General features: G+C 38.9%; 1 protein-coding gene across 1 annotated transcript in view; it reads right to left on the reverse strand.

Moving 5' to 3' along the window:
• WDR70 (WD repeat domain 70) overlaps nucleotides 1–26,411 on the reverse strand; it is a 253,902-nt gene that overhangs the window by 9,513 nt on the left and 217,978 nt on the right. The window contains exons 14-17 of the mRNA XM_081053278.1: nucleotides 14,341–14,441; nucleotides 12,694–12,773; nucleotides 10,586–10,702; nucleotides 8,394–8,556 (exon numbers count right to left, since the gene is read on the reverse strand). Coding sequence (XP_080909404.1) covers nucleotides 8,394–8,556; nucleotides 10,586–10,702; nucleotides 12,694–12,773; nucleotides 14,341–14,441 — 461 coding nt within the window. The remainder of the gene's footprint in view (nucleotides 1–8,393; nucleotides 8,557–10,585; nucleotides 10,703–12,693; nucleotides 12,774–14,340; nucleotides 14,442–26,411) is intronic.

Below are 26,411 nucleotides of genomic sequence, written 5' to 3' on the forward strand. Positions count from 1 at the left end.
ATTGCAGTGAAGAAAAACAACCAGACACACATTCTCAATTACAGTGACCTTTATGAAAAGATCCTTTTAAATATTAGCTTCCCTTCAAACGCTTTGCCACTTGGCAGTAAACAGTATACTCTAGCAGGTGAACACAGGAGAAATAGCACTACATCCTGGCTAAGAAATTACATGCCATAGACAGACAGTGCCATGAACTTAGTTAGCATGCAATAAATGTAAGGTGACAAAATTGGGTGGAAGGAAAGACATGGAAGCAAAATGTAGTGGCAGAACGGTGTATATGAAGAGAGATCACAGCTCTCTGAAAAGCTCATTACATCAGTGATCAGAAGAAATGAAGTTAGTTCTGAAGTCTAGTTCTAGTTGCAATCATTGTTAAGTCTCTAAGGTTTAGCCTCCCCACGTGTAAGGTAAAGACATGACAAGACCTGCTCCACCCACTTTGCAGAGGAACTATTAAACTAGCATATTATTCAATCGTAAATATAATTGAATCACCTACAACACAGGAAAATATCATTAGGTAATGGTCATCAATGAACAAAAACAACTTCTTCAACTAATTCTATTTAAAGAAAGTTGAAAATCTGGATGAATGATTTTCTAAGAAAATGTTAATGACCAAGCAGATTCAGAAGAGTCAGAAAATCCAAACAGACTATTTACCAAGAGGGAATGGAAAAGAAAGTGAAAAGGAATTACTGCTCATCCCCACCTCCACAAAAGCACTAGGCTTGGACATTTTCACAGATGAATTGTATCAAATCTTTGCAAGGTAGGTTTAATGATATTCGAAACAGTTTGAGAGTACCTATAGGAAAGAAAAGCATACAACATTTTTGTGAAGCCAGCCTAGCACCTATAAAGAATAAACCATAACCATGTGAGGGCCACACAGAAGATGCAAGGATGATTCAGAATTAGAAAATTCAGTCATAATACTCATCATATTCATCGATCACAGCAGAAAAATCATATGATCACTTCCATAGAAAGACAACAAAGGATTCAATACAATTCAGCATCTATTTCAGATGAACATGCCTATGGTTTTTGTATGGCATTTTCTTTGCATAGGATGTTCTTCCTTCGGATATTTGCATGGCTCACTCCCTCATTTCATTCAGGTCAAAGATCACTTTAGCAGAGATTCTACCGGATCACCGTATCTAAAAGTAGCACCCTTGTCTCCCCCTGGTCACTCTACGTCCCCCACCCTACTTTGGTTTTCTTCTTCATACTTGCTACCATCTAACCATTATAAATTTATTTATTGTCTGTCTACTAGAATATAAGCTCCATAAACACTGCTCTATCCTCACAACTTAGGGATAGTACCTGACACACAGTAGGTGTTCAATAAAACTTTGTGGAATTAATAAATAAATAAAGAGAAGCATTCTTCCTTAACATCTTGCACATGTGTATTTTTAAAAGTTATCACGTTTTATGGGAGAAAACCATTATGTTGAAAATATGAAATTGCTGGTATTTGACTTTTTTCTACCTACAAAAAGGGCAATTACATACGTTTTAACCTAATAGAGTCACTCCTGTTAAAGTTCAAAGTGAGGAAAGGATGTGTACTATCCCTCATACTATTTAATGTTATTCTGGTAGCACTAGTCAATATAGGTAGACAAGAAAAAGAAATAATAGGCATAAAAAATGGAAAGGAGGAAGTAAATTTCTCATTATTTGCCTATGATATAATTTTATGCCAGGAAACCCCAAGAAAATTGAGTAAAACATTATTTAAAACAATAGGAAAACACAGTAAAGAGCTGGGTATGAAACAAACACCTAAATATTAATAACACATATGTATATAGACCAAGTAACAGAACAGAGCACCTAGAAATTGGCTAAAATTCATATGTAAATGCGGTATATATATAACGAAGTCATTTCAATTCAAAGAGTAACATACGATTATCCAATTAAAAATTATTGCAACAACTAGCTAACGAACTAGAAAAAATTAGACTGCAGCTCCGCTGTGGCAGGCTGAAAAATGGTACCCCACAAAATAGCTACCTTAAATCCCTGCGAACTGTGAAAGTGACCTTATTTGGAACAAAAGTCTTTGTAGATGTGATTAAGGATCTTAAAATGAGGAAATAATCCTGGATTATCTCAGGTGGGCCCTAAATGGCATCAGAGGTATCCTACAAGAGAAAAGAGGAGAACGACACAAGGAGAAGGTTATGTGAAGATTGAGCAGACTGGAGTTGTAGCGACAAGCCAAAGAAGCATACAACTTCCAGAAACTGGAAGAAGCATGGAACAAATTTCCTCCTAGAGCCGCTGTAATGGGGTACAACTCCAACTGACACCTTAATTTCAGACTTCTAGCTTCCAGACAGTGAGAGAATCAATGTTTGTTTTTTAAGCCACCAAGTTTGTGGTAATTTGTTATGGTGGCCACCAGAAATGACTACGCCTACCTCACTCCTTTCACTGAAATAATTCCAGGTGAATCAAAGATTTAACTCTTTAAAAAATATATTAAATAGAAAGAGGGGGTGGGAATTTGAAGAACAACCTTGTGAAGTGAAATTAGTCAGACACAGAAAGACAAATACTGTATGCTCTCTGTCATATGTGGGACCAAAATAAACAAACAAACAAACAAATAAATAACCAAGTTCACAGATACAGAGAACAGACTGGTGGTTGCCAGAGAAGGAGTATGCGGAGAGGGAAAAATGGGTGAAAGGGGTGAAAAAGGAAAAAAGATTATTAAAGACTAATCTTAGTGGAGGCCTCCCTAACTAAAACAAAACCCAAGAAAGAAAAAATGTTTAAAACTGACTATATTAAAAAAAGTTTTTTCCCACATTGGAAAAATGTCACAAAGAAAGTAAAATAAAAATGACTGACTGAGAGAAATATTTGCAATATATGCCATACAAAAGGTTAAGCTCCTTAATATAAAGAACTCTAACAAATCAATAAGAAAAATACCAGTCAACCAATAGGTAAATGGACAAAAGACAAAAAGTTCACAGGAAAAAAGGCTTTTAACATATGAAAAAAATGCTTAAAAATGTAAATGTGAACTGGAGAGGAATACAAGTTTCATCTATCAGATTGGCAAAGATAAAAGTAACAAGGATGAGGGAAGGAGACACTGGTACACTGGGTAAGTTGGTTAAAAATTCTCTTTGGAGGAAAACTGGGCACTTCTATATAAATTTACAACGCAAATACCCTTTGACTTGGCAATGCTATTTCTAGAAGTTTTGCACATGTGGGCAAATATTTGTATGTCCAAAGACATTAATTTCAGTATTGTTTATGAAAGCAAAAGAGAGAAAAAACACTGCAAATGTCCTTCAATAGAGTGTTATTGTCTTAGAAAAGTAGAATACATCCGTCAATGGAAAATATCAAGAAAGTATAAAGAATGAGCCAGATGTGGGTATGTCTGGTGGGATCTGGTCCAGTCTCTTAGGTAAAAAAACAACCAATAAACAAACAAAACAATCAGCTCATGAGATATGCTACATACCTTTTTTTTTTAAACAATGAATGTATCTACACACATATCTACTCATTTATACATGGACTCTCTCTGGCAGGAAACACAAGATCCTGTCAGTAGTGGTTATCACTAAGTAGTAAAATGAAGACACTGGGTGTTAAAGTGAAAGGGAGGCTTCCAAATTTCCATTTGCTACCCTTTAGCACTGCTGGATTTTTTTCCCCGCCACTGAGTACATGTACCGAGTCTGACAATTAAGTTCACAAACTTGCTGCAACGATGTTGCTAACTTTTTTTGGTATCAGAGGGATTATTCATTATGAATTTGTACCAACTGGACAAACAGTTAACCATGTTTACTATTTGGAAGTGCTGAAAAGGCTGCGTGAAAAAGTTAGACCACCTCAACTTTCTGCCAACAATTCATGGCTCTTGTATCACGACAATGTACCAGCTCACAGGGCACTGTCTGGGAGGGGGGTTTAGCCAGTAAACAAATAACTATACTGGAATACCCTCCCTATTCACCTGATCTGATCCCCAATGACTTCTTTCTTTACCTGAAGATAAAGGAAATATTGAAAGGAAGACATTTTGATGACATTCAGGACATCAAGGGTAATACGACCACAGCTCTGATGGCCATTCCAGAAAAAGAGTTCCAAAACTGCTTTGAAGGGTGGACTAGGCGCTGGTGTCGGTGCATAGCTTCCCAAGGGGAGTACTTCAAAGGTGACCGTAGTGATATTCAGCAATGAGGGATGTAGCACTTTTTCTAGGATGAGTTCGCAGACTTAATTGTCTGACCTCATATTACTTAAAATCTCAGACATGAAAATTTCATACTGAGTTTAAGTCTGATCCTCTATCAAAATAATTAATTGTTAGAAGTTGGAACAATAACCTGGAAATTCTAAAGCCAGATTCCTGACCTGGGTTTTAACAATGACTCGATATCCAGCAGGTTCTAAGTTATCTTCTTAGTGTCTCCTTTTCTTCAATAGTAAGTTAGATCTTTGATATTAGCAAAATTATATATTGCTAATACCAGTCGATAATCAGCAAACAGTATTATTTCCATACTTGTGGAGACACCTCAATGATTTACTTTGTGTGTAAACATGTACGCTCACTCTCAAAATGATGCTGTGTTCAGCAAATTTTAAACCATGGCTCTGTTTATGCTTCTTTCCTCAGTTAATTTTTGGTGTGTTTCTAAACCAGTTTTTTGACGTATAATAAGAGAAAATAACTACTCCGTTAAAAACAGAAGTGTCAACAGAGGCGTCATCTCTAAGCTTATCTGACTGCCCATGATGTGGTAATAGAGCTGGCACACACACACACACACAAACACACACACACACACACACACACACACACAAATTCTATACAAATGAAGGCACAATGCACACTGTTTAGCTGGCCAGCCTTGAGATGACCCTCTTAGCTGTTGTAATAGTATCCAGCTAGTGTTCAGAGATGATCCATCTGGACGGTCTGGTTAGGAATACACGTTGTGAGCGGCGTGTTACATAGTAAAGTCAACACCTACAGGACGCAGCGCTCCCCCCAGGTGCCCTCCAATACCGTCAGCATATTTGTGCGGGTTGCTTTCACTCACAGCAGCAGCACCTCTCTCTCTCTGCCAGAGGGCTGTCGGCTGGTAGCTAAAGCCCTGGAGAGCTGGAGTGCCTACAAATGTCTCCCCAATTCCATCCCCAGCCATTACCAATGAGCAACAGCATAAACACTCCCGTTACTGAGCCTCAGACCAGGGCATCCAGAGCTACCCTACAGACGGAGCCAAAGCGACCCTTCCTGGGACTCTGCTTAGCACTGTACCCTTGCTTGGCTCCATACCACTTCTCCATTCCCCTGCTGATTTCCCCTGGGAACACTTTCTAATAAGCCACCTTTACAAGACTTTATTTCAGGGTCTGCTTCAAAGGAAACCAGGCTAAGATAGTGTGTTTTTCTTTTTTTTTTTTTTTATAGTTTTTATTTTATTTTATTTTTACATCCCTCACACCGTGAAAGTGTGTTTTTCTTTTATGCAAAGTAGCTTGTAAGGATTAGCAGATAGTGGACTGATATCCATATATCATGTAAGTTGAATTAGTTCATAAGGGATTTTTACCACATATTAATGTTTTGAAAAGTAATTAGGGTCCAGATTTTTAATAATTGAAGAGAAAGCTTTAGTGATACATGAAGATGTCAAGAAAACTGAATACACTTCCAACAATACAAAAATACATACACATGCTCAAATGTACTCACTGAGGCATTGTTAGTGATTGCAAAATACTGAGAACAACTTAGATACACATACATAGGAGAGTAGTTGAATAAACTGTGGTATATCCATACAATGGGGTACTATGTGGCTGTGACAAACAACGAGAATGAGCTCTATGAACTGATACAGAACATGGCATACTGCTAAGGGAAAAGAAAGCAACACCCAAAAGAGTATTTACACCATGCTACCCTTCATGCAAGAAAGAAGGGGATATCAGAAAATACATATCTGCTTATTTGTGCGAAAGAAATACAAGAATGATAAGCCGGAAACTAAAGAGATTGGTTACCTATAGGGAGTAAGTGGGGAAAGGTCTGAAATGGGTTTGGCATGTGTTTGGAACAGGGGAGCAGGGATGAAGAGGGAGTGACACTTCTCTGAATATATCTCTTTTAAAGTTCTGACTTCTAGCACTGCGGTAATATTGCATATAGTCTATACACACCCTAAAAAATATAAATAGAAAACAAACAGAATGTGAGGGAAACCCAAAAAAGGAACACTAACATATGAGCCTAACTACATTTCAAATAAATAACAAAACCACACTGACAGTGGAGAATAAAAGATCTAATCTAGGTAACTTTGGCAAACAGTATCTTGACTAGATACTGTAAGGCTAAAAAAAAAGACAAAAAGAACACAAATGCTGTAATAAAGTGTTTCTTACGGGGTGGGGGAGGGAGCAATTCTGAAATGACTTTATGTGTATACTAGAATCGAACAAATAAATATATTGTAAATAGCGAGAGCTGTGTTTCTCACTATTAAGAGAAAGCAGTTACAATACAGAAAGGGGGACAGGTTAAATGAGCCCTGGAGTACAGAACTGAAATCAGGGGCAGTCATTTATACTCATGGTTTTAAAATATAAACACATATGTGTGTATATGCATAAGTTAGTGTACATACACATATGTCAGTTGAGAGCACCTAGAAGCAGTGAAATTTAGTAGGAATGACCACATCTAGCACCAATTTCTTTGTTTCTAAACATCGTTCTCCAACCAAAGGAATCAGGGATCCTTGGGAAAGTGGTTGATTCTAGGACTGGGGCAAGAAAAACAAAGATGAGCCTGGTACATGTTGTGGTGCCAGAAAGTAAGGAAGGGTTCAAAAAATATAGTGACGTGTAAGAAGGCAGGAGTCATTCTGAAGGAGATTCTATTGGCCAAAGCTGGAATAATGTGAGTAACAAACTAAATAATGATAGTATTGGATTTTAACCCATAGATTAAAGTAAGTGTTTTGAAAGTCCACACTGATATAAAATATACTTGAAAAATAAATTTGACAAAAAAGGAAGATGGAACATTTCTTCCTTACAGTAGAATTCCAATTAAAAAATGCAGAGGAAAACAGTGACACAGAAAATCACCATCAGGCAAGCACCACAGTAATAACCGTTACAAGCAAACATACCCATGGATGATAAAAATTAGAGAGCGAAGTTGAAGGAAAGACAGGATTTGCCTAGTCTTAAAATATCATCCTCCAAGACATTTGTTAATTCACAAATGCAATGATAGTGCTTTCAAGTGGAGCGACTTGGCAGATACGACCTTAATCACGTGATCAAAGCCAGCACCATCAGTCAGTCATAAGACACAGCGACATGAAGCCCTTGATACGATGCACTAAGAAGGATAACACGCCTGTGTTATTTTTGCCAAAAATGCATAGTTTCATTTCAATCATGAGAAAATATCACACAAACCCAACCTGAGGGAAACTATACAAAATAACAGACCAATGGGTCATGAAAGACTGAGAAACTGTTATGACTGAAGGAGACGAAAGAGCAACAACTAAATGCAACTTGGGATTCTGGAAAGGGTCCCCAAATGGAGAAAGGATGTTGGTGGGAAAACTTGGGAAAATCAAATGAGGTCTGTAGCTTAGTTAATGGTATTGCATAACTGTTAATTTTGTGTTGTTGCTAATTAATCGTACAATGGTTATGTGAGATGTTAACATTAGGGGAAGTTGGGTGAAGAGTATACAGGAATTCTCTGTACTGTTTTCACAACTAAGTCTAAAATTAGTTTAAAATAAAAAACTGAAACTCCCCAAATTCTACAATGGTACCTTTTATTAATGTAAATGCAGCTAGTTTAGTGGCTTTAAAAAACACTAAATGTTCGTCCATGTTAAGCTATTTAAAGGAATCTAAGCAGGCAGGCTCTACTCTGCCTGTGTGTTACTTAGATGTAAAGCTCTACAAATAAAAGTTAGCCCTCAATAAGAGACCTATGAACTCCTCCCCTTCATTTGCTTTTAACCGTCCTCAACTAAGACAAAGCATATGGGCAGTGACTTTTTGTTTTGTTTTTTAATCATAGGTAGAATGGGCTTCATATAATTAATGGTTTACACTAGGCTGTCACTCTAATGGAACTGGCATAGTTTAAAAATTCACCATTGTCGAGTTCTAAGATACAAACAAGTAGGTTTCAGAACTATGGGTCCCTGGCCTATTTTTCATGCTCAAGAAGAAAATAAGACATGGAGAAGTTAGATCCCCAAAGCTGCTATTGTTACGTTCTTCCCAATTCACTAAACATAATAATTTTCTAGTTTAAAAGGCTGCCTCCTTACTTGGAATATGCTGGAGAAACCCAGTACGGGTTGTCTTCAGCTGCTTTGGCATGGCGCAAAATGGCCTCCCGGGGATTGCTGTCATCAGTCTTGTCCAAAGCAATGTTCTTCACGATGTATGATGACAGAGTGCCCCCGTGGGTTCCAACCCGGCCGCCACGGCCTGTTTCAAAGGAAAAGCCCCAAATCAGAGACGGCATGAGAGTGACAATAGATGAGCATACTGTGTGCACACTGTACTTATCTGACAAGGCTGAGAATCCATTCCTCAGTGCTAGCTTCCAAGGCGGCTGGTTAGAGGAATGGCAGAGTGGGGCCAGCGCTTCAGGTATACCCGCTTTTTGTCATTCCCTACAGAATCACCGTCTTGAGCACGCTGGGGCTTCTTCAAACTTGGTTGAAGCACACAAATCTCAAGAGTACTTGAGTATGGTCCCTTCAGCTTTCATTTATGATAATCACAACCAAAGTAGGAAACCACTAAACCTAAACTTCCCCGTAACATTTTTACATAGAAAGAGACATTTTTGTTATCTATTAGTCACTTAATTTACATAATGATACCAATATAGGAAGAATTACAAATACTTTATCATGTATATACCTTAAAAAATTCCTCTGGCATGATCATTTGAAATTCAATTAATAAAAATAACCAATATTCGTTAGATGCTATTTTATCTTAGGTCTTACCATCTTCTAAGTAACTTGCAGGAGAGAAAACAAATAAGCTACACACACTGATTCACATTATTGTTCTGTACTGTAATTGCTCTAATAGACAGGAAGGGCAGGGGTTTGTTCCCCAAAGATCCTCAACATGCCTGGTCCTCAAAAATGTTAAGACTTTTAAGGAAGATTAAAAAACAAAACCAAACCACATAAAAAGCCAAATTGCACTAAAAGATTAACTTTATAAATCAAAATGTGAAGACTAAATAAGGCAGGAAATAATTAATTGCCAAAGAATTTGTATGGCCAGTAATTATTACAATACTTAGAGAAAGGAGAGAGCTCTTCAGTCGGAGGTGGCTGAGGGGGTCTTTAGGAAGAGATTAATCCAATTTGGGAAACCTCAGAAGACAGAGAAGGTTATTTTCAAAAAGCAGAATGGTGTAAGTACAAAAGTTTAGGAAGGAAAATTCAACGGGCATTTGGGGGGCAGGAGTCATATCTGAAAATCGGAGTAGGAGAGAAGGGAGGTATAAAGCTCAAAAGTGGTTAGAGTCAGACTGCAGGCAATTTTGAATCTCTGGAAATGCAACTAGACCATGGGAAGCTTATGAAGTTTGGAGGATAGCAGCAATATGAATGCTAGAGAAGTAGGAATAAAAGTTGTGTGTAAGATGAATGCAGGCAGGGTAGGGAAGAGAATGCCTTGAGATAAGGGGCCTAGTTAGAAGCGTTTTTCAATAATATAGGCCAAGATACTGTTTAGGAACTTTGATTAGGATGGTGGCAGAGCAAATGTAAAAGAAATGAGACTAATACGTGAAATGTTTTCAGTGCTGAAGGGGCAGGCCAAACAGATATGTAGGCCCACAACTCAGGTTCAGATGAAGAATCAAGTCAAACGGTGTAGGCTTGTGAGCCCAGGACAAAAGGAAACGACACAGGTGATAAGATAAAATGGGTTTCTAGTAAAGGGATATGCTTGCTGCACTATCGCCAATGCCGCCTTGCTTTCTCCTGGCACCGATTTTCTCAAAAACTCTAAGGACTTTTATTCATATGCTATGGAAATGGGCAGCTCCATTTTACCAACACAGAACGAAATGATGGCCATTTTCTACCTTGTGTGAAACCTAATCCAGACTGGATTCTGGTCAAAGTACCCAATGTTGCACAGTAAGCCAACATCGAGATCAATGGTTTTAACACTGGGTTCCCAGGAGGCCCCGAGCTCCACTGAGGTCACCTAAAGCCCTCAAGTGGGACACCGAACAGAAAGAGCTCTTTACATCAACACAGCAGCTCCATTTTTATGGGTTTTATGCACTGGGATTCTGCATCGTATATTTAAGCAAAAAAATTTCTGATGCTAAAAGGAAAATGTTTGAAAACCCCTTTTTAGTAACATCTCTGTGATGACAAAGAAGCATCCTGGTCCCAAAGATCTTCCCCATGTTACACCAATCACCCCCTCCTGCCCCTCCATCCCTTCTGCAGGTCACTAGCTAGACCACAGTCACCTGGGCCTGCCACAGGAGGTTCGGGCTTGTGAGACTTCAGGGGATCCAGTCTGTCCTTCTCCAGCTGTTTCCTTGTACTCCTTTGGCGGGGCTCACGGAACATAGGCAAGGCATGAGCTACGAGAAGTCACATTTGAAAAATTTCATTATAATAATAACCCTTCCATCCAAAAACATAGCTGAAGCATGACTAACCAACAGATGAAATGGAAGTCATAATGACAGCCTTCCTCTAATAATAAAAGACAGTCTTACTGTAACCAATTAGCCAATTTTGTTTGAGACCAGGCTCATTGTTCACCTCTCCTGGCAACCAGTGGCACTCAGGAAATACCGTCAAATAATGTCACGGAAAGATTGGTGAGGCTCCCCATTTCCCAAACCATGGGCAGCAGTTAAACTTAATTTCTGTGGTTTTGAAAAGATACACTTCATGGGACTTCCTCTTCTTTTTTCTTATAGGACCCAAACGTGAATAATGCCAACAGCTTGCCTGTCAGCCCTGAAGTTTCCTCAGATGCCTCATAAACACTGGAATCACTTCACACGTTTCTGAAATGTGACCACCTCTCAGGAGGAGTTGACAACACTGAGTAACCGGAAGGGAGGAGCACTTATCCCGCTGAAACTGGGATAAAGGTTGCCCTGAATGCACGGAGGTGCCTGCATGCCCTGACGTGGTGACTTAGTCCTACTTCTATATGGTAGACAAAACAAAAGAATTCAAAATCAAAGCAATATTTGTCTAATTACTATTGCTTGTTTACTCAGTGTCAGAATTAAATTTCAGAATATAAGATAGGATATGAATTTAAAAGGGAAACTGATATTCAGGAGGAAAGGGAGAAGATTTTGGGGGGAGAATTAAATACCTCTTTTTTTTCTTTTTAACCAAAAGATGTACGACAATAATTTCTTTGGATGCTTACATGTAGATCAAAACCCCCTTTACAAGGGAAAACTATTTCCAGGGGAGGGTGAGGAAGGTAAAGAAATAATAAGAGTTTAAAAGGAACTTATAACATGATAGATAGAAATGTCTGTAACACCTCAAAACCGTTTCCAGTATCCCCTACCCTCTACCACAACTGCTAGCCTTGGGCCAGGACCGTATCACTCACCAGTGAAACATGCCTGCTGTGAGTCAGGGGAGCTGAAAAACACAGCCTCCCGTCACTCTATCGGGCAACACGACACAACAGTATTTTTAGGAGGGGGAAAAATAGCTTTTCACTTCAAACGACTGGAGGAATTTAAGTAGGCCGCGTGTAATTACATGAGCTAGACTGGTTAGGACACCGACTTTAACACTTCTACTCTTGCAAAAAGTGTCACTGGATCTCTTTACTGATCATAAGTTCCAAGGGAGTTGGTGGAGTTGGAGACCCACCACCAGGGAGAAAACCCAGCAGTACAGCGCCCCCTGGGCTCTAGACTGAGACACTGTCCACGGGGGCATCTGCTAATCACAGTTCCTATAGTATCCAAGATTTCCTTTCTAGACGTGACCTGAAAGGAGTCTAAGACTATGGCTCTGGGAAAAAAAATCTGCCAGATTAATGAGGTTGTGTGACAGACCCAAGAGAAACTGCTCTGCCCTGGTAAGATTGCTGATCATACCCCAGGTAGTTAATTTTATAGCTAAATATCCCTGACCAGTCTATCACATGGTCACAGAATTTCAGAGGGAGCTAAAGAGACCCCAGTCTGCTCCCTCTCCTGATAAAGTTCAGTTGTTCAATATCACACTGCTAATGAGTAATTGAACTAGACAAATCCAGGTCTCCTGATTCCAAGACCAGCACTCTTTCTTGTTTATTCTTAGAACAGATTGTTATTCTTTAAAAGGCTGCTATGGAGTAATGCATTAGGCTCAAATAGGCTTTTCCGTTTTGGGTTGAAAGTTACATGAAATAACTGTCTCTGTGATGAGTCACAGAAGCTAACGGGGTTAGCTGTCACATGACTCAGTCCTGTCCACATTAATGGGATATTTTGTAATACACGCCTGACTTCTGAGGACTTCTCCTGTCGCCAAAGCCATGAGATCAATACCACACTAAAGCAGAAAAGAAATGTAGGATGAGGCGACCACGGTAACAACTTACGGGTGATGATGTAGTCCTGGGTGAGAGTCTCAGCTTGTTTCGCCTTCCGCTGGGTTTTAACCACGCATAATTTTGCTCCCCTAAGGAGGGTAAAAGCATATTATTTTCTTTACTTGGTCTTAGAAACAGAAAGTCTACGTTGAAAGCGTCAGATACTTTCAGGAACACACTCTGTGTACACCATCTCATCAAGTCCTTGACTTTCTAAGGGATGGTCACATATGGAGCCCTCAGTGAGGAGATCAAACATATGGGAAGCAAGTCTGACAGTCAGTGGTGACTGCTGAGTGAAAGGGTTGGAGAGGTAACCGGGCAGCTGAGGGCTGGTTTAAAAAATTATGCAAATAAAAATCTCAAAGAGATATTAATATTAATCATCCTTCTTACTCTAAAGGTCAGAGGGTTCAAATTTTAGTTTGCGTCCCAGATGAAAGCAACCTGGGTGGTCTACACCCCAAGTGGCATCTGTGCACATCTCAAATACAAGAGTACAAGTGTCTGGAACTGAGATGGCTGGGCAAAAATGCCAAGGGGCTACAGCCCAAGAATGTGTGGAATTAACCAAAAGGGTGCTTAGAACATTTTACTTCTCCTTAGTTATCCCTTTCAGGAAAAGAAAATACAAATAAGCAAATTTCTTAAAGATTCCAAGGATCGTACTATCAAATGGTGTTCATCGTTTTCTCAAGTCAAACAGACTCCCTCTCATACTAATTATATCAGCATTCTTAATTTTTTCATTAAAAAAGAAATAAAACCTATTTGTTCTTAAATACCACAATATGTAACTTTATTTTATATTGCAAGGGTTCTAACCTTAGTCCAGAAAGTTCTGAAGGAAGCCAGGGCCGTCTGTTTCCGTTCAGAGCCAAATTATGGTTAATGGATACTCATTAATAAAGGATGGGTTTTCTTTCCCCATAAGGATGTGGGATCTCAAAACAGGATTATGGGGGTTCCCATGGAATTTAGCGTGTGAATTTTAATACTAGCTAACCAAGCCTTCCTCTAAAGAAAGAGCTAATCAATCACTGTACCCTAACAGAGAAAAACAAAACCATCCTTTTGTGGGTGGTGACACACGCCCATCTTTGTGCCCAAGGAAAATGGAAATAACTGTGGGACTGACTGAGCTTCTAGTGAAGTTTTCTGGCCTTTGAAACACATTGCTATGCTTTCGTTTGGCGTTTGGGGTGGGCATGGGGTTACAAGGGGAAAGGATGTGTGCTGGCAAAGAACCACCCTGCCAAACATCTAACTAGTATCTGATAAAAGGCCAAACAGACTAGCCGTTTCCATTTCATGTAAGTGGTTAGTTCCCTGCTTTATTAAACCCTTACATGCATCAGGGCTAATGCCACTGTCCAGGGTCGTATGCAAAATGGGAAGACTTCCCCCCCTTGCACTCAACATTTCAGCTAAAGAACTGCAAATCCCCAGGAAACTTTTATTTTGAATTCTCTATGGATCAAGGGTGATATCCAAATCCTCTTTAAAGCACAATACCAAAAGTTTGAGGCTTTACTCTAGGCCAGCTGCATTTTCCAAAACGGTGGATCCCCATCAAAGAAGGAAATAAATAAAAGCAGACTGAAAAAAAAGCCAGTTGCTGTCATCCATCTAAAACAGGCAATTCTTCTGAAATACCTCTGACTCTTGTTGGGGTCGTAATAGACTTTAGCCAGTCCATTTCCAGTTCCCACCATGATCTGATTCAGTTTTGGATGCCACAGGCAGCGGACCACACTCTGAAAAGGAAAGGCATGGCAATCAACTAAAGAGGCCAAGTAAAAATGGAAATAATCCTGTTGGTACTTTGAGGTCTAGTTTACTAAACTGAGTATCAACCTGATGGTTACCTGTAACTTTTAGATTCTTTTCTTCTAAACCATAAGGTTTTATTCCTGAGGTTAAGTTCCATTCCACCACTTACTATCTGTGTGATACCCTATAAAAAGAAAAAAGATGTTCCCTTCTTCACATCCTTCCTCTCTGTTCCTGTCAGCCTTGAAACCACAGTTAGTCTTTCCCAGTTCCACTGCCATGTGAGACTGGCATCTTGGAATACTAAACACACATAATTCAGTTCTGCTTACCACTGAAAGAGATTTAGATCTCAGTGTTTCTTGCGTTTACACACACAATATGTCCCCGTGGACAGCAGATTGAGGCCAGGTGGTTATTGTTTTTAGTACACAGAGATCCAAATCTCATAAAGCTTTTTCAAGAACAACACATATTTGTAGGCTTTAATAATATCTCCCTACCTATGAGATAAACCAGCAGGACAATAGCAGAAGTAAAACAAAGATAAAGAATACAAAGATTTGACATTAGCCTGAATGAAAAGCTGTTTAAGAGAAGGTTCACTGGAAGTTAACGATCCTCTGAATTCAGTACTCATGAGGCAAGTCAGTGGTGCTCTAGGGTCAAAAAGAACCACAGAGTTCTGAGTGAGAACTACAACCTGGTTTTAATTTTTGTCTGCAGTAAGAGGGCAGAAGTGGAAGGGATGGCAGGGAGAGAATTAAGGGGAAAACAGATGAGGCTAAAGTTGATTGGAAGTAACACCATGTGCTAGGTTCTGCGGATCTCACTGTGATGGAACAACAAATGAGTGGAAATATCAATTCAGTGTATTAACAACTTATCACGCACAAAGCAATGTGCGAGGACGAAGGGAAAAGGGTACAATTAGATACTGCAACTTTACATTCTAATAGTAAAATGAAAATCGTGGAATTTGTCTCCTAAATCTACCTTGGGTTGAATTTCTTTGGTTTCTTCTCCCTCACCATCCCACTCTTTTGTTAAGACAGAATATCTGAGAATGTCTGCAATTCCTTTTGATAGAAATTCTGGCTCCCAACTGACTGACAAAAAAGAAAAAAAAATGCCTATAGTTAAATGGCTACAAATCCTTCTCTGAGATAGCCGAGGAACAGAGGAGGAAATGTAAAAGAGTCTGCAAGACTCCTAATTCCTGCCTGACAATACTCTAGAAGAGTGGTTCTTAAACTCTGAATGATGGAAACGATTGAGATATGCTGTTGAGAAAATCAGATCAGAGTGGTTGTGTTTTCACTGTCAGTTGGAAGGAAATGAAATTAAAAGAGCAGTTTTCACAATTTAGGTTTTCTTTCCAAACTTTTTCTTAAATCTATGGTGTCTGCTACTCAATGCCTGCTAGCAAGTGCTAAAAGATACACACACACACATATGTGTATATACACACACACACACACACACACTCACATATATATACATACAGTGAGTATTAATATTAAAACAAAAACTTGAACATCATAAATTGTATGTAGTTTGACTTCTTTGGGAGGGTTGTCCCTGTTTCGTACGTATGTTTGTGGGACCTACTTTATAATGTATGCATATATAAAAGTCACATTTTCTCCTAATAAAACTGCGTCACTGATAAAATAAAGCAGATCAATAGTTCAAAGTCTGCTAACATACAGCCTGTCTTGCAGGTGCCCTGCTACTGAGACTAATTTGAGAACCATGCCTAGACCACTGGAAATTTCCAGATGGTCACGGCCAGATATATGGAAATATAAGAGTCAAAAACTTAACGTCATAACCCCTATCTAAAATAAGTTCATCCAAACCAATATGCATCTCCTTCAAGTCTTTGCTTAAATGTCATTGCTACTCAGATTGCTCTATTGAAAACAGTGTCCCACAACCTCCCTTACTTTGTTTTTTCTTTTTTTCATAGCAATATATCACCTTTTAACATAGTTTATAATTCATTGTTAATTGTGCTTATCATCTGCCTCCCCCACGAGAATGTATGTTCCACACAGGCAGAGATCTTGGTCTGGTTTGTGTGGCAACGTCTCCTGAGTACCTAGATTAGTTTCTGGTGCTCAGTAACTGTTTGCTGAAAGGATAAATTAAAAGTTGCAGTTCATCCAAGCCTCGATAGATTGCTTTGTGAGGCGGAGTTGGAGATAATTTTCAAGTTAAAATATTGCTATCTATGAGGAATAATTTTATTTGTCCAGATCATTATTATACTCAAGTAATCTATAGATGCAGTAGGGTTAATTTCCTCTTAATGTGGTCCTAAAAAGAGGGATGTGCATGAACCAGAGAGCAAGAGAGATAAGTAAGAGGGGCTTCCAAGGCCCTTCGGAAATCTCAGCCACTTACAAATGACCCCAGGACAATCTTAAGGACATAGTATTAAAGTTATTCTCCTCCTTGGTTCTCCAGAGGTCTGGCTAAGTCTAAGATTACTGGTTCTCAAATATGTTTTCAAGTGAGCAGGGTGCAGAATTGGAAAAGATCCACAATGTAGGCCTGGTAAATTCCAAGACACCCAGCCAAATAGGCAGTTTCCAGGGGAGCAGGTTACTGTTACTCTCTCCCTCTACGCTGAGGGTGTAAATGTTAGAGAGAGGCAACTGCCCAGGCCAACAGACCAATGTCTGATTGCTTTCCAGGGAGTCCAAGCTCAGGGCACTGCACCTCTATTCCTGGGCACATCCTTTACCCTCCAGAGCTTAGACACACACATCTGGTCAGTGTAAGCACTTGTGGAGAAGCACATTTATACTCCTTTTCACAGGGACGCAAGCAGAAGGCAAATGAGACCCCTTCAACTAAACACTCATTCCAGCGCTCCGTCTACTGCGGCAGCGAGTCACTAAAGCAACCAATGAGGGCCCTGCAAGCAGCCTGACTTAGGCAAAGAATACTTAAAGCTCAATTACCCTAAGACTAGTTATTAATCAAATACTACAGGGATTCCAAAACATGGAATGGAGAAACGGAATTCAAAGTCAAAGGTGGGTGGGCCTTTTTTGTTTATTAATATTTATTGTGTGTGTTTAGCTAACCTTTGTAAACTTTGCAGCTAATGCGGCTCCTCACTTTGTCCTGTCAAGGAAATGCATCTTATAGCAGAGAGCTGGCCATCTGCCAAACCAAACAATCCTGGAGACGGCAGTGAGGCTGGGGAACTAGCAGAGATGCCATGCTGCTAACTTGTCAAACATACATACCGGGCTTTACTTAACAACAATGGGACGCGTGCCTGCTAGAAGCCCATGGACCTATCAGAAGGCAGACAGCTATAACTACTTGAAAGAGTGTATTCACTCAGTCAACCATTCACCTAAGACTTCTTCCATGCTCTGTTCTCGAAGAGATGCTTCTGTGGCTGGGGGATTGACACATTTAGACCTACAGACTTACTGAGCCATACAGCAAATGAAGGGCAGAAAACATATCTGAATCAAAGGACCAAAGAAGAACGTCATGATGAGATCTACAAGAATCAAAGCGAAAGCCTTCATATTATATGATGAGTTCCAAGTGGCAGCAGACCACTATAATGCAAAGAACGAGATTCTGAAGTTAGCCTGCATGTTTTAACATATGGATTTGCTTTAAATTGATAAGCCCTTTATTCTTACATTAATCTATCTCATCTTACCAAAACATGTGGGACCACTAATGGCTTCTTCTAGCTGCTTAAGCTAAACTCCATTTTAGCATAAAATTAGGTTTAGTCTTTTAAACCAAAGCCTACTTTCAGTTTAGCATTATAGTCTGGCAGTGCAGAGTAAACCCCGATCTGCTCCCCAAAAGTATGCAACTCTACCAGTAGCCACAGAGAGACCGGAGTTGGAGATCATAAGCAAGATGACAAGAAGGAGTCACAAGACTTTTGATGTGTTCGACTTAGAGATCCTCTCTACAGAGACCAAAAGAAGAAAAGGTGGGCTGGGGAAGAAGAGAACATTGTGTACAAATGGCAGTGTCAAAACTCCAGAACAGGAATTTTGGAATTACCCCTAAGTACAAGTAAAAAGGCCACAGAAAATTCCAAATAATTTATTTCTGTGGTCTTTTGGGTTTACTTTAAGTGAAATCATGGAAGCAAATGAGGAGAGGAGACGGAAACCAATAAGAGAAATAAATTTATATTTTAGGACATGGTGGGATGGGAATTATTAGGTATCTGGAACTTTATGTTACTTAATTGAATTCTCACAACAATACTACAAAATTAGTAATCTTATTCTTATTTCACAAGAAGAAACTGAGGCTTGTAGGAGGGTGGATAACTTTCTCAAGCTGACAAACTTGTATATAGAGGAGGTGGGATTGGGGAGAAGGTGGGGGAGTTCCAACTCCAATGCTTGTTCCCTTACACTACCTAATTATGCAAAGTCCTATTTTAGAATATGAAAAGGAAGGGACGGCAGAGATTTTTATATCATTTCCAAACCGACCTAACCCAGAAGCAGAAACCTTAGCAAGTTTATATTTAAAAGCAGATGGAATTACTAAACTCATAAAGGAAAAAGCCCACCTAGCTACCCAGTTCGGAAATGTTACTACAAAAGAAATCAATGCCTGCGTAACATCTTGGGCGTCTGTAAAGCACATATCTAAACACTACCCTTATTCTACTTTACATGTGAAAAGAGACTCAACATCCTTCATAGTTTTATATCTGAAACACAATTATGATGAAACACCATTTCCTGATTCTTCCCAGCTGCTGACCCACACTGTAAACCAAACTCCATCTGGTTTTTTCATGTTTGTTTTTTTATCATTAAGTATAAGAATGGATAAGCCAACTCAGTGATTCCTGGGGAGGATGAGCATTTTTCCGAATTTTCAAATCAAGAACCTTACACCTGTCTGTGAAGAGACTGTCCCGCAGCCTTGCAGACTTGTTAGAGGGGGCCTCACGGTCATGGCCATCACAGGACTATCGGATACATTGGAATGGCCGTGTGTGTGCTGATCCCCAAGGCTGAGAACACAGATCAAGATGTGAGTCCAAAGCAAATAAAAAGAAGGCAGAGGAAAATGGAAAAGTACTGGAGAAAGAGCTTTCTTCCAACTGTCACACGTTTTACTCACAGAGAAAGAAAAACTGCTTCCCACATTAAAATATTGAGCCAGGGAGGTAGAAAAGTAAGGTGGGAATTCTTTAAGCTTTTTCAGGCTATTTGTCCTGTCCTCCCAATGCCTTGCTTTTCCCAAAGTTGGATTATTTTGCAGCACACATGGGCCATGGGGCTTGCCCTCATCCCTCTAAGGTTCAGGAAGCACCTAGTGAGTGGGCCTCAGTCTCCAATAAATAAGACTCCTCAACACCCACCTGATCTCCATGGAGACATCCCTCAAATGGAAAAGGTTCAAGACAGACATTTTCTCTGCTCTTCTCTCTAAGTGAGCATGCACCTTATCTATCCTTTTTCCTCCTCCACACTCCTCGAACTCCAAGAAACTTCCACCATAGGAACTGTCACTCTTTGCTGGAAATCTCAATCTTCCTCCTTCCCTGCCCCAGATATTCTCTCTCTGATAAACCAGATAGACGCCCAATGGTGAAAAGAAAAAATGCCAGAGCACTTTTGTTGCTGCAGAAAAACCAAACAGGGAAAAGCGTTGCTCTAAATATTTAGTAGAGATGCACAGATTCCACTTTTTAAAAACTGGCATCTAATTATCAAATTAATTCTCCTCAAACCTATGGAAAATGCATTTATTAAAATCAGTTCATTTACAGCCTATGCTCTAAAATTAAGGTAACCACTAAAGCAGCAAAAATCTGGAATCTGGTAGTTGGACTTGGCACTAAATGAATCACATCTGTATCTGATAATAAACTGGCCTAAAGAATTTCATCATGAGAAAAAGTTCTCAGAGAAAATGGAAAGTCTCTTGGGTAAGAAAATTAAACACAATTTTCTTCATCTAATTCAAAACACTAAATTTTAATTTGGTCTAATCCCGCTATTGGAGAAGAATTTACAAAGGCAAAGAAAGTACAAATTATGATTAAAGAAAATCTGGTAATTATTCTTATCAATGACAGTTTGGGAGCAGGAAACAAACAGGAGTCCACAGGGTGAGTGACACTGGTGGTGGGTCCCCTAAGGCAACTACCCCAGAGGCGTCATACCACAGTGATCCACTTAGAAACTGCACTTACTGGAAAGCACATTCTCAACATTCTAGCAGAGCTTGCCACTGGTGGGCACAGGATGTGCCAAGACATGGAGCCCCTCAGCTGGAGCCTCAGGCAAGTCACTTCCAGCAAAGAGGAGCCTTATCTGTTTATATCACATATTATCAACTATTATGAAGACCAGGTTGTGAAAAAGCACGGGAAGCCCTACCTAAGGCCACCTCTCTCAATCAAATCTACACACCCGGTCCCTTTACTCTTCTTCATTTATCAGTAGTTAAAGATGGGCATAAAGGTAATACAGTAAGTCCTTTGTTTATATATATCAACAAAGCATAAATGGATAAAACTATTAAGTACCTAACTATTAAATAAGAAATACAGATATGATCCGGTCTTGGAAATCAAGTATGTAAAACCAAAAAAGTACAGGAAAAGCTGAATCTTCGAAGGTGAACTATCTAGAATATGTAAAGCACTATTTATCTTAATATAATATGGAAAGAGGTTTTACAAATCATACTCTTTTATTTAGCCCTTTGGGGGGGTCTCACAACCCCTCCTCATACAAGACACAACATTATCTATCACTCCAGAAAAAAGGAGAAAACAGTATACTGGGATATGTGTTAATTGTAGACCTCTTTCTTCCCCACACTATATATAATTGTGAAAGTTTGGCCAGAGTTCTGATAGAACAACTGGACCAAAGATCACTCATCAAATTCAGGTTGGGAGAGAAGAAACTGTCACAGAAAATTCTACAAGACAAAGTCCCTTACTTGGTCTTCTATCAGTGAGAAGTAGTAAGGTGCTGGGCTTAGGTAAGAGAGCAGTAGTCGTTGTATTATATTACACATTATATAAAGAACAGTGTGTCACTTTGAACACCTTTAAACATCTACAACATCAAGTTCTCCTTTTTTAATATTTTATAGAGGAGTCAAGCATGTTTCTCCTTCAGGGTTGTATTATCTGGTGGCTGATTCCTCATCCAGTTTTGCCATCATGGCAATTATGTCTACATGTTTACAAGGAAACCTAGATAAGTTTAAACAACAATAAAATAAAACACCAGACGTTTGTGTAGAGAAGGGAAAAAAATGTTTCTATTTAACCAAAAGGGAAATGCTTACTTTTTTGCTATTTTGAAGAACTAGAAATAAAAGCAAAACAGTAAACAGAGTATTTCCTTGAAGCCCCGGACACTAAGAAGTAGTAAATGCCTTTTAATATACAGCAAAGTTAAATGACACTAGGAAATGGATAAACTATTAAACTGGACAAGCCCTCCTTTTATTCTTCATTCTTCTGCCTTCTACAATTTATGAAACCTGAAGCAGCATGTGATAGGCCTTTCATCTCACTGAAACTCCCAAAATAAGATCACTGTCAAACAGATAATTATGGGAAAAGACATCTTCCTGTAGGTTTTGAATCTGGGCTCCTACAGCAAATATTATCTCAAAGAAGAGAATATTGAATAGTGAAACTAAATAATTGTACCTGGATTAGGAGTCTACTGGTTAAATGAGACTTTTTAAAAAGACTTGGGTTGAGAACAGAAATGAACTGATAAGTGTATCAGAATTTGTCTTCCATCCTAAGGAAAAATAATGATTAGACTTTTGATAAAATATAGTGATAAACTCCAACAACTAATTTTTACTTCAAGGAGAGTATGTTTTATAAAATCAATTCAGGGCACAGATCACATTCATTAACAATATAACAACCAAATTATATTCATTAGAGTTTTAAATTATGAGCAGTTTAAGCATCCACAGTAAATTTGTATTTCCTCCACTGAACTCAAAACAGCTGTTTTTAGTAAGACTGAAAAAGGATCATCTCAAGTTTTAAAGAAGCTGACAATTAACATATGTAATTCTTCCTTCAAATCTAAAATAAAACATTTATGCTCCGAAATTCTAAATTTATTTTAGAAACTATTAACAAAGAACAAAAAACAAGAGAAAGTGGTAGGGAATAGGCCATTACAGTAAGTTCCAATAGAACATACTAGAAGAACAGATAATAAGAGGTAATATAACATTAACAAATATATTTTTGCCAAACACCTACTATGTGCCATGTATGATGCTAAGCATTCTAATGTCCGTATCACCCACATGGCACCGAGGAGACTCCTCCCACTCCAATATGGTCACTGAAGGATCTAGAAATGGCTTAGAAAAAATTATCAAAGATAACAGAAGTGTTGAGAAAATACGCCACAAGGAAATGTGAAAAACAGTAACAACAACTAAGCGTGCTTCCTTTGGACAGGAGAAGACTGAATAGTGACTTTATAATCTTCAAGGAAACAGAGGCTGTCGAGCAGCTGTTCTCCAGCTCCATGAGGCCTAGAGGTAAAGGATGTGGGCTCTAGGCATGAGAATGTGCAGCTAAAAGTAAAGGCAAAAAGATCCGCTGGTAAGGGATTTCATAAACAGGAATGACGTCGCGAGGGGGCTGTAAAAGTCAGCCTAATTTTCACATAGGACGGCTAAGCTGCAGTGCTCAGGTGGGCAAGGAGACAGCCTGAAAGATCCCATTGAGAAACCAAGCATCCGCTAACTGTGGCGGAGCTACGTCAAGGGGACATACCACCGGAGTGAGAGGTGACTCGCACAGGGACTGGTGACATTATTTTATTGCCTACAGTAGGAACGTCCCTGCATATGTGCAACAATCTTAGAAGCTTCCTCCCAGGCACATGTGCTGCAATTTGTACTATTTCATTATGTGTTTTCCAGCACTGCTGTAATTTTTTTAATTAAAGAAAGACACCAAAGACTCCAGATTCTGGGTGAGACAGAGGAAACACATTTCATTCAGTCTCTTCCTCTGAATACAGTTATAAAAGGTGGACGGAAGGCATGGAACACCTATCTGAGGACTCTGAAGAGTAAATAGTAGAAGGTGGATCAGGGAATGAATCCAGAATTCAAAGTATCGCTGAAGCATCAGTGAGTTTACCATTTCCCCCACTCTGGTACTCCACTCCCCCACTAAAAAAAAAAAAAAAAAAAAAAGAAAAAAATCTGTAATGAACGAAATATCAAAATTCTACCTAAGGACAGTATCAGACTGAGTTTTCCTTTTGCCTCAGGCTTTAATACAGCTTGGCAGAGCACTGTTACTGATCCCGTTTTTACTTCAAGTATTTGTGTTTTCTGCATCATGAATTTTTTGCAGCAATTTTCTTTTTTTTTTTTTTAATGTTGCATTAAAACGTTATTTATCTTAATTACTGAGTTTTCTGGCACCTCCTTAAATATTGTGCTTGAGCCTGATCCTAATCCTGGCCCTGTCTCAACCTGTATCTCGCTCTATTACACAAAAATTAGCTCAAAATGGACCACACCTAAATATAAAACATAAAACTTTTAGAAGAAAATCTGTGTGACCTACAGTCAGTCAAGGAGTTCTTAGATGCAACACCAAAAGTACGTTCTATAAAAGTAAAAAACTGATAAATTAGACTTTACCAAAATTAAAATCTTTGCTTCATAAAAGATACTATTATGAAGATTTAAAAAAAAAAACAAGCAATAGACCGGGAGAAAATATTTGCGAATCACATAGTCTAAAAAAATTGGTATGTAGAGTATATAAAAGACTCTCAAAACTTAACAGTAAGAAAACACACAACCTAAAATAGGCAAAAAATTTAAACAGGTACTTCACCAAACATGATATAAAAATGGAAAATGAACACATGAAGATATTCACCATCACTAGCCATTAGGAAAATACAAGTCATCACCATGATGAGATACCACACCACGCCTATTAGAATGTACAAGTATAAAGTTAAAAATGCCCACAATACCAAGTGTTGGTGAGGATGTGGAGCAAATGGAAAATGCATACACTGTTGGCGAGAATGCAAAATGGTATTGCAACACTGAAGAATGGCTTGGCGTTTTCCTGTGAAAATAAACAGACACTCACCATATGACTCAGCGAGCCTACTCTCAAGTGTTTACCCCAGAGAAATAAAAACTTATGTTCACAAGAAAACCTAGGCTTATTGCAGCTCTATCTATAATCTCCAAAAACTGGAAACAATCAAATGTCCTTTAACAGATAAACTATGCTTTATCTATACAGTGGAAAACTACTCAGCAAAAAGATGTAACAAACTATTGATTGACACAAATGACCTGGATGAATCCCAAAGGCATTCTGCAGAAAGGCAGTCTAAAACAGTTAGCTCCTGTGTGAGTCCACTTACAAGACATTCTTGAAAAGGCAACACTATAGTGAGAATAGATAGGTGAGTGCCAGCGGGTAGGAGTGAGGAGAAGGGGAAGGGACGAGGGTGTGACTACCCAAGGACAGCACAAAAAAGTGTTCTGGGGGCGATGCAGCTGTTGTGTTTGTGTTGATGGTGGCTATATGAATCTATACGTGTGTTTTTAAAATCACAGAACTGTCCACCTTAAAAAGAGATCACTTTTACTGTGTAATTTTTAAAAATAATAAAAAATAATCAGCACTAAACTAGTTCCTATCGTTTTTCCTACCTAAAACATTTTAAGACTTGTAAGGCAGATAGTAACAGTTAAACCACCATGAAATCTGTGGTTTCTTTTCTCTCTATGCTCTTGTGCCTCTTCTCCAAATGTGGGAAATGACTGTCCTGGAACACCCATAGCATGATACCTTTAGGTGCAATGAGAACGGAGAAGTCATTGATTCAAGTCTTACTGATACCAGCCTCCCCTCCCCCTTGGACATTCTGAAGCTACCTGAGTAGGGGACCCCAGCAGAATTCCCGTTACTATTTAAATTGCACTCTGGTATGGATGCTGCTTACTTCAGAAAAATCTCGAGAAACGGTTTAGTAATCCAACTCACAAAAGCAGCAAAAATACAATATTGTTTTTCATCATAGCCCAATGGCATCACTTTTTTTCCATAATTAAAGTAAATACTCCTACAGAAAGTAGTACTAACTGATCACTGTGCTTCTTGGCAGTAAAATATTGTCCTAATAGTCATGCTGGGAGTTAGCTCTAGACCCTGGAAAAGGTAGTGCTAGAGAAAGAACTATGCGACTGCTGTGTTAGCAGATTGACACTGAAACTCCATCATCTCCTACTTACTCCCAGGTTCCCTCCAAATATTCATACATTTCAGAAGACCAGGAAATAAACAGTGCTCATATCCCTGCCTTTCTGTTCTCAATGAGCAAATGCTCCATACACCTATGATGTCTTACACTTGGCTGTGGGAAAAAAATACATATTTTATTAAACATAAATATGTTCATCGGGATCTATCAAGAATATGCATTGTTTAATCTTCCCAAGAAAGTGAATTACAGTAAAATTTCATTAAGCTGATATCTTTTTATTCAAAATAATACATAATTCAAAACAACTACTATTCCCTAGTCTACTTGATTGCTTTTTAATAAAATCAGATAATGGAAAGCTAGTTAACTCAAAGCCCATTTTTTTCCAACCCCATGTGCTACACATTAAGAAGGTTTCACCTCATTTTAGAAAGCACATAAATGCCAAATATAGTCTTTTTTTCAAGTTTATTTTCAATTGGCATTTGCAGTGCCAATTGTTCAAGTTCCCTCTGTGTACTGTTCCTTGTACAATCCTGACTGGGCAAGGACACCACCTGACTCATTTCTAGAAAACTTTTAAAGAGGTGCAATTCTGTCTGAGCTGGGATTTTATATCCCAGTAAGACACATCGTAAGTCCATCCCCCACACAAAATAGTAGAACAGA

Source organism: Rhinolophus hipposideros, assembly GCF_964194185.1.
Source record: "Rhinolophus hipposideros genome assembly, chromosome: 7".
Taxonomy (NCBI): domain Eukaryota; kingdom Metazoa; phylum Chordata; class Mammalia; order Chiroptera; family Rhinolophidae; genus Rhinolophus; species Rhinolophus hipposideros.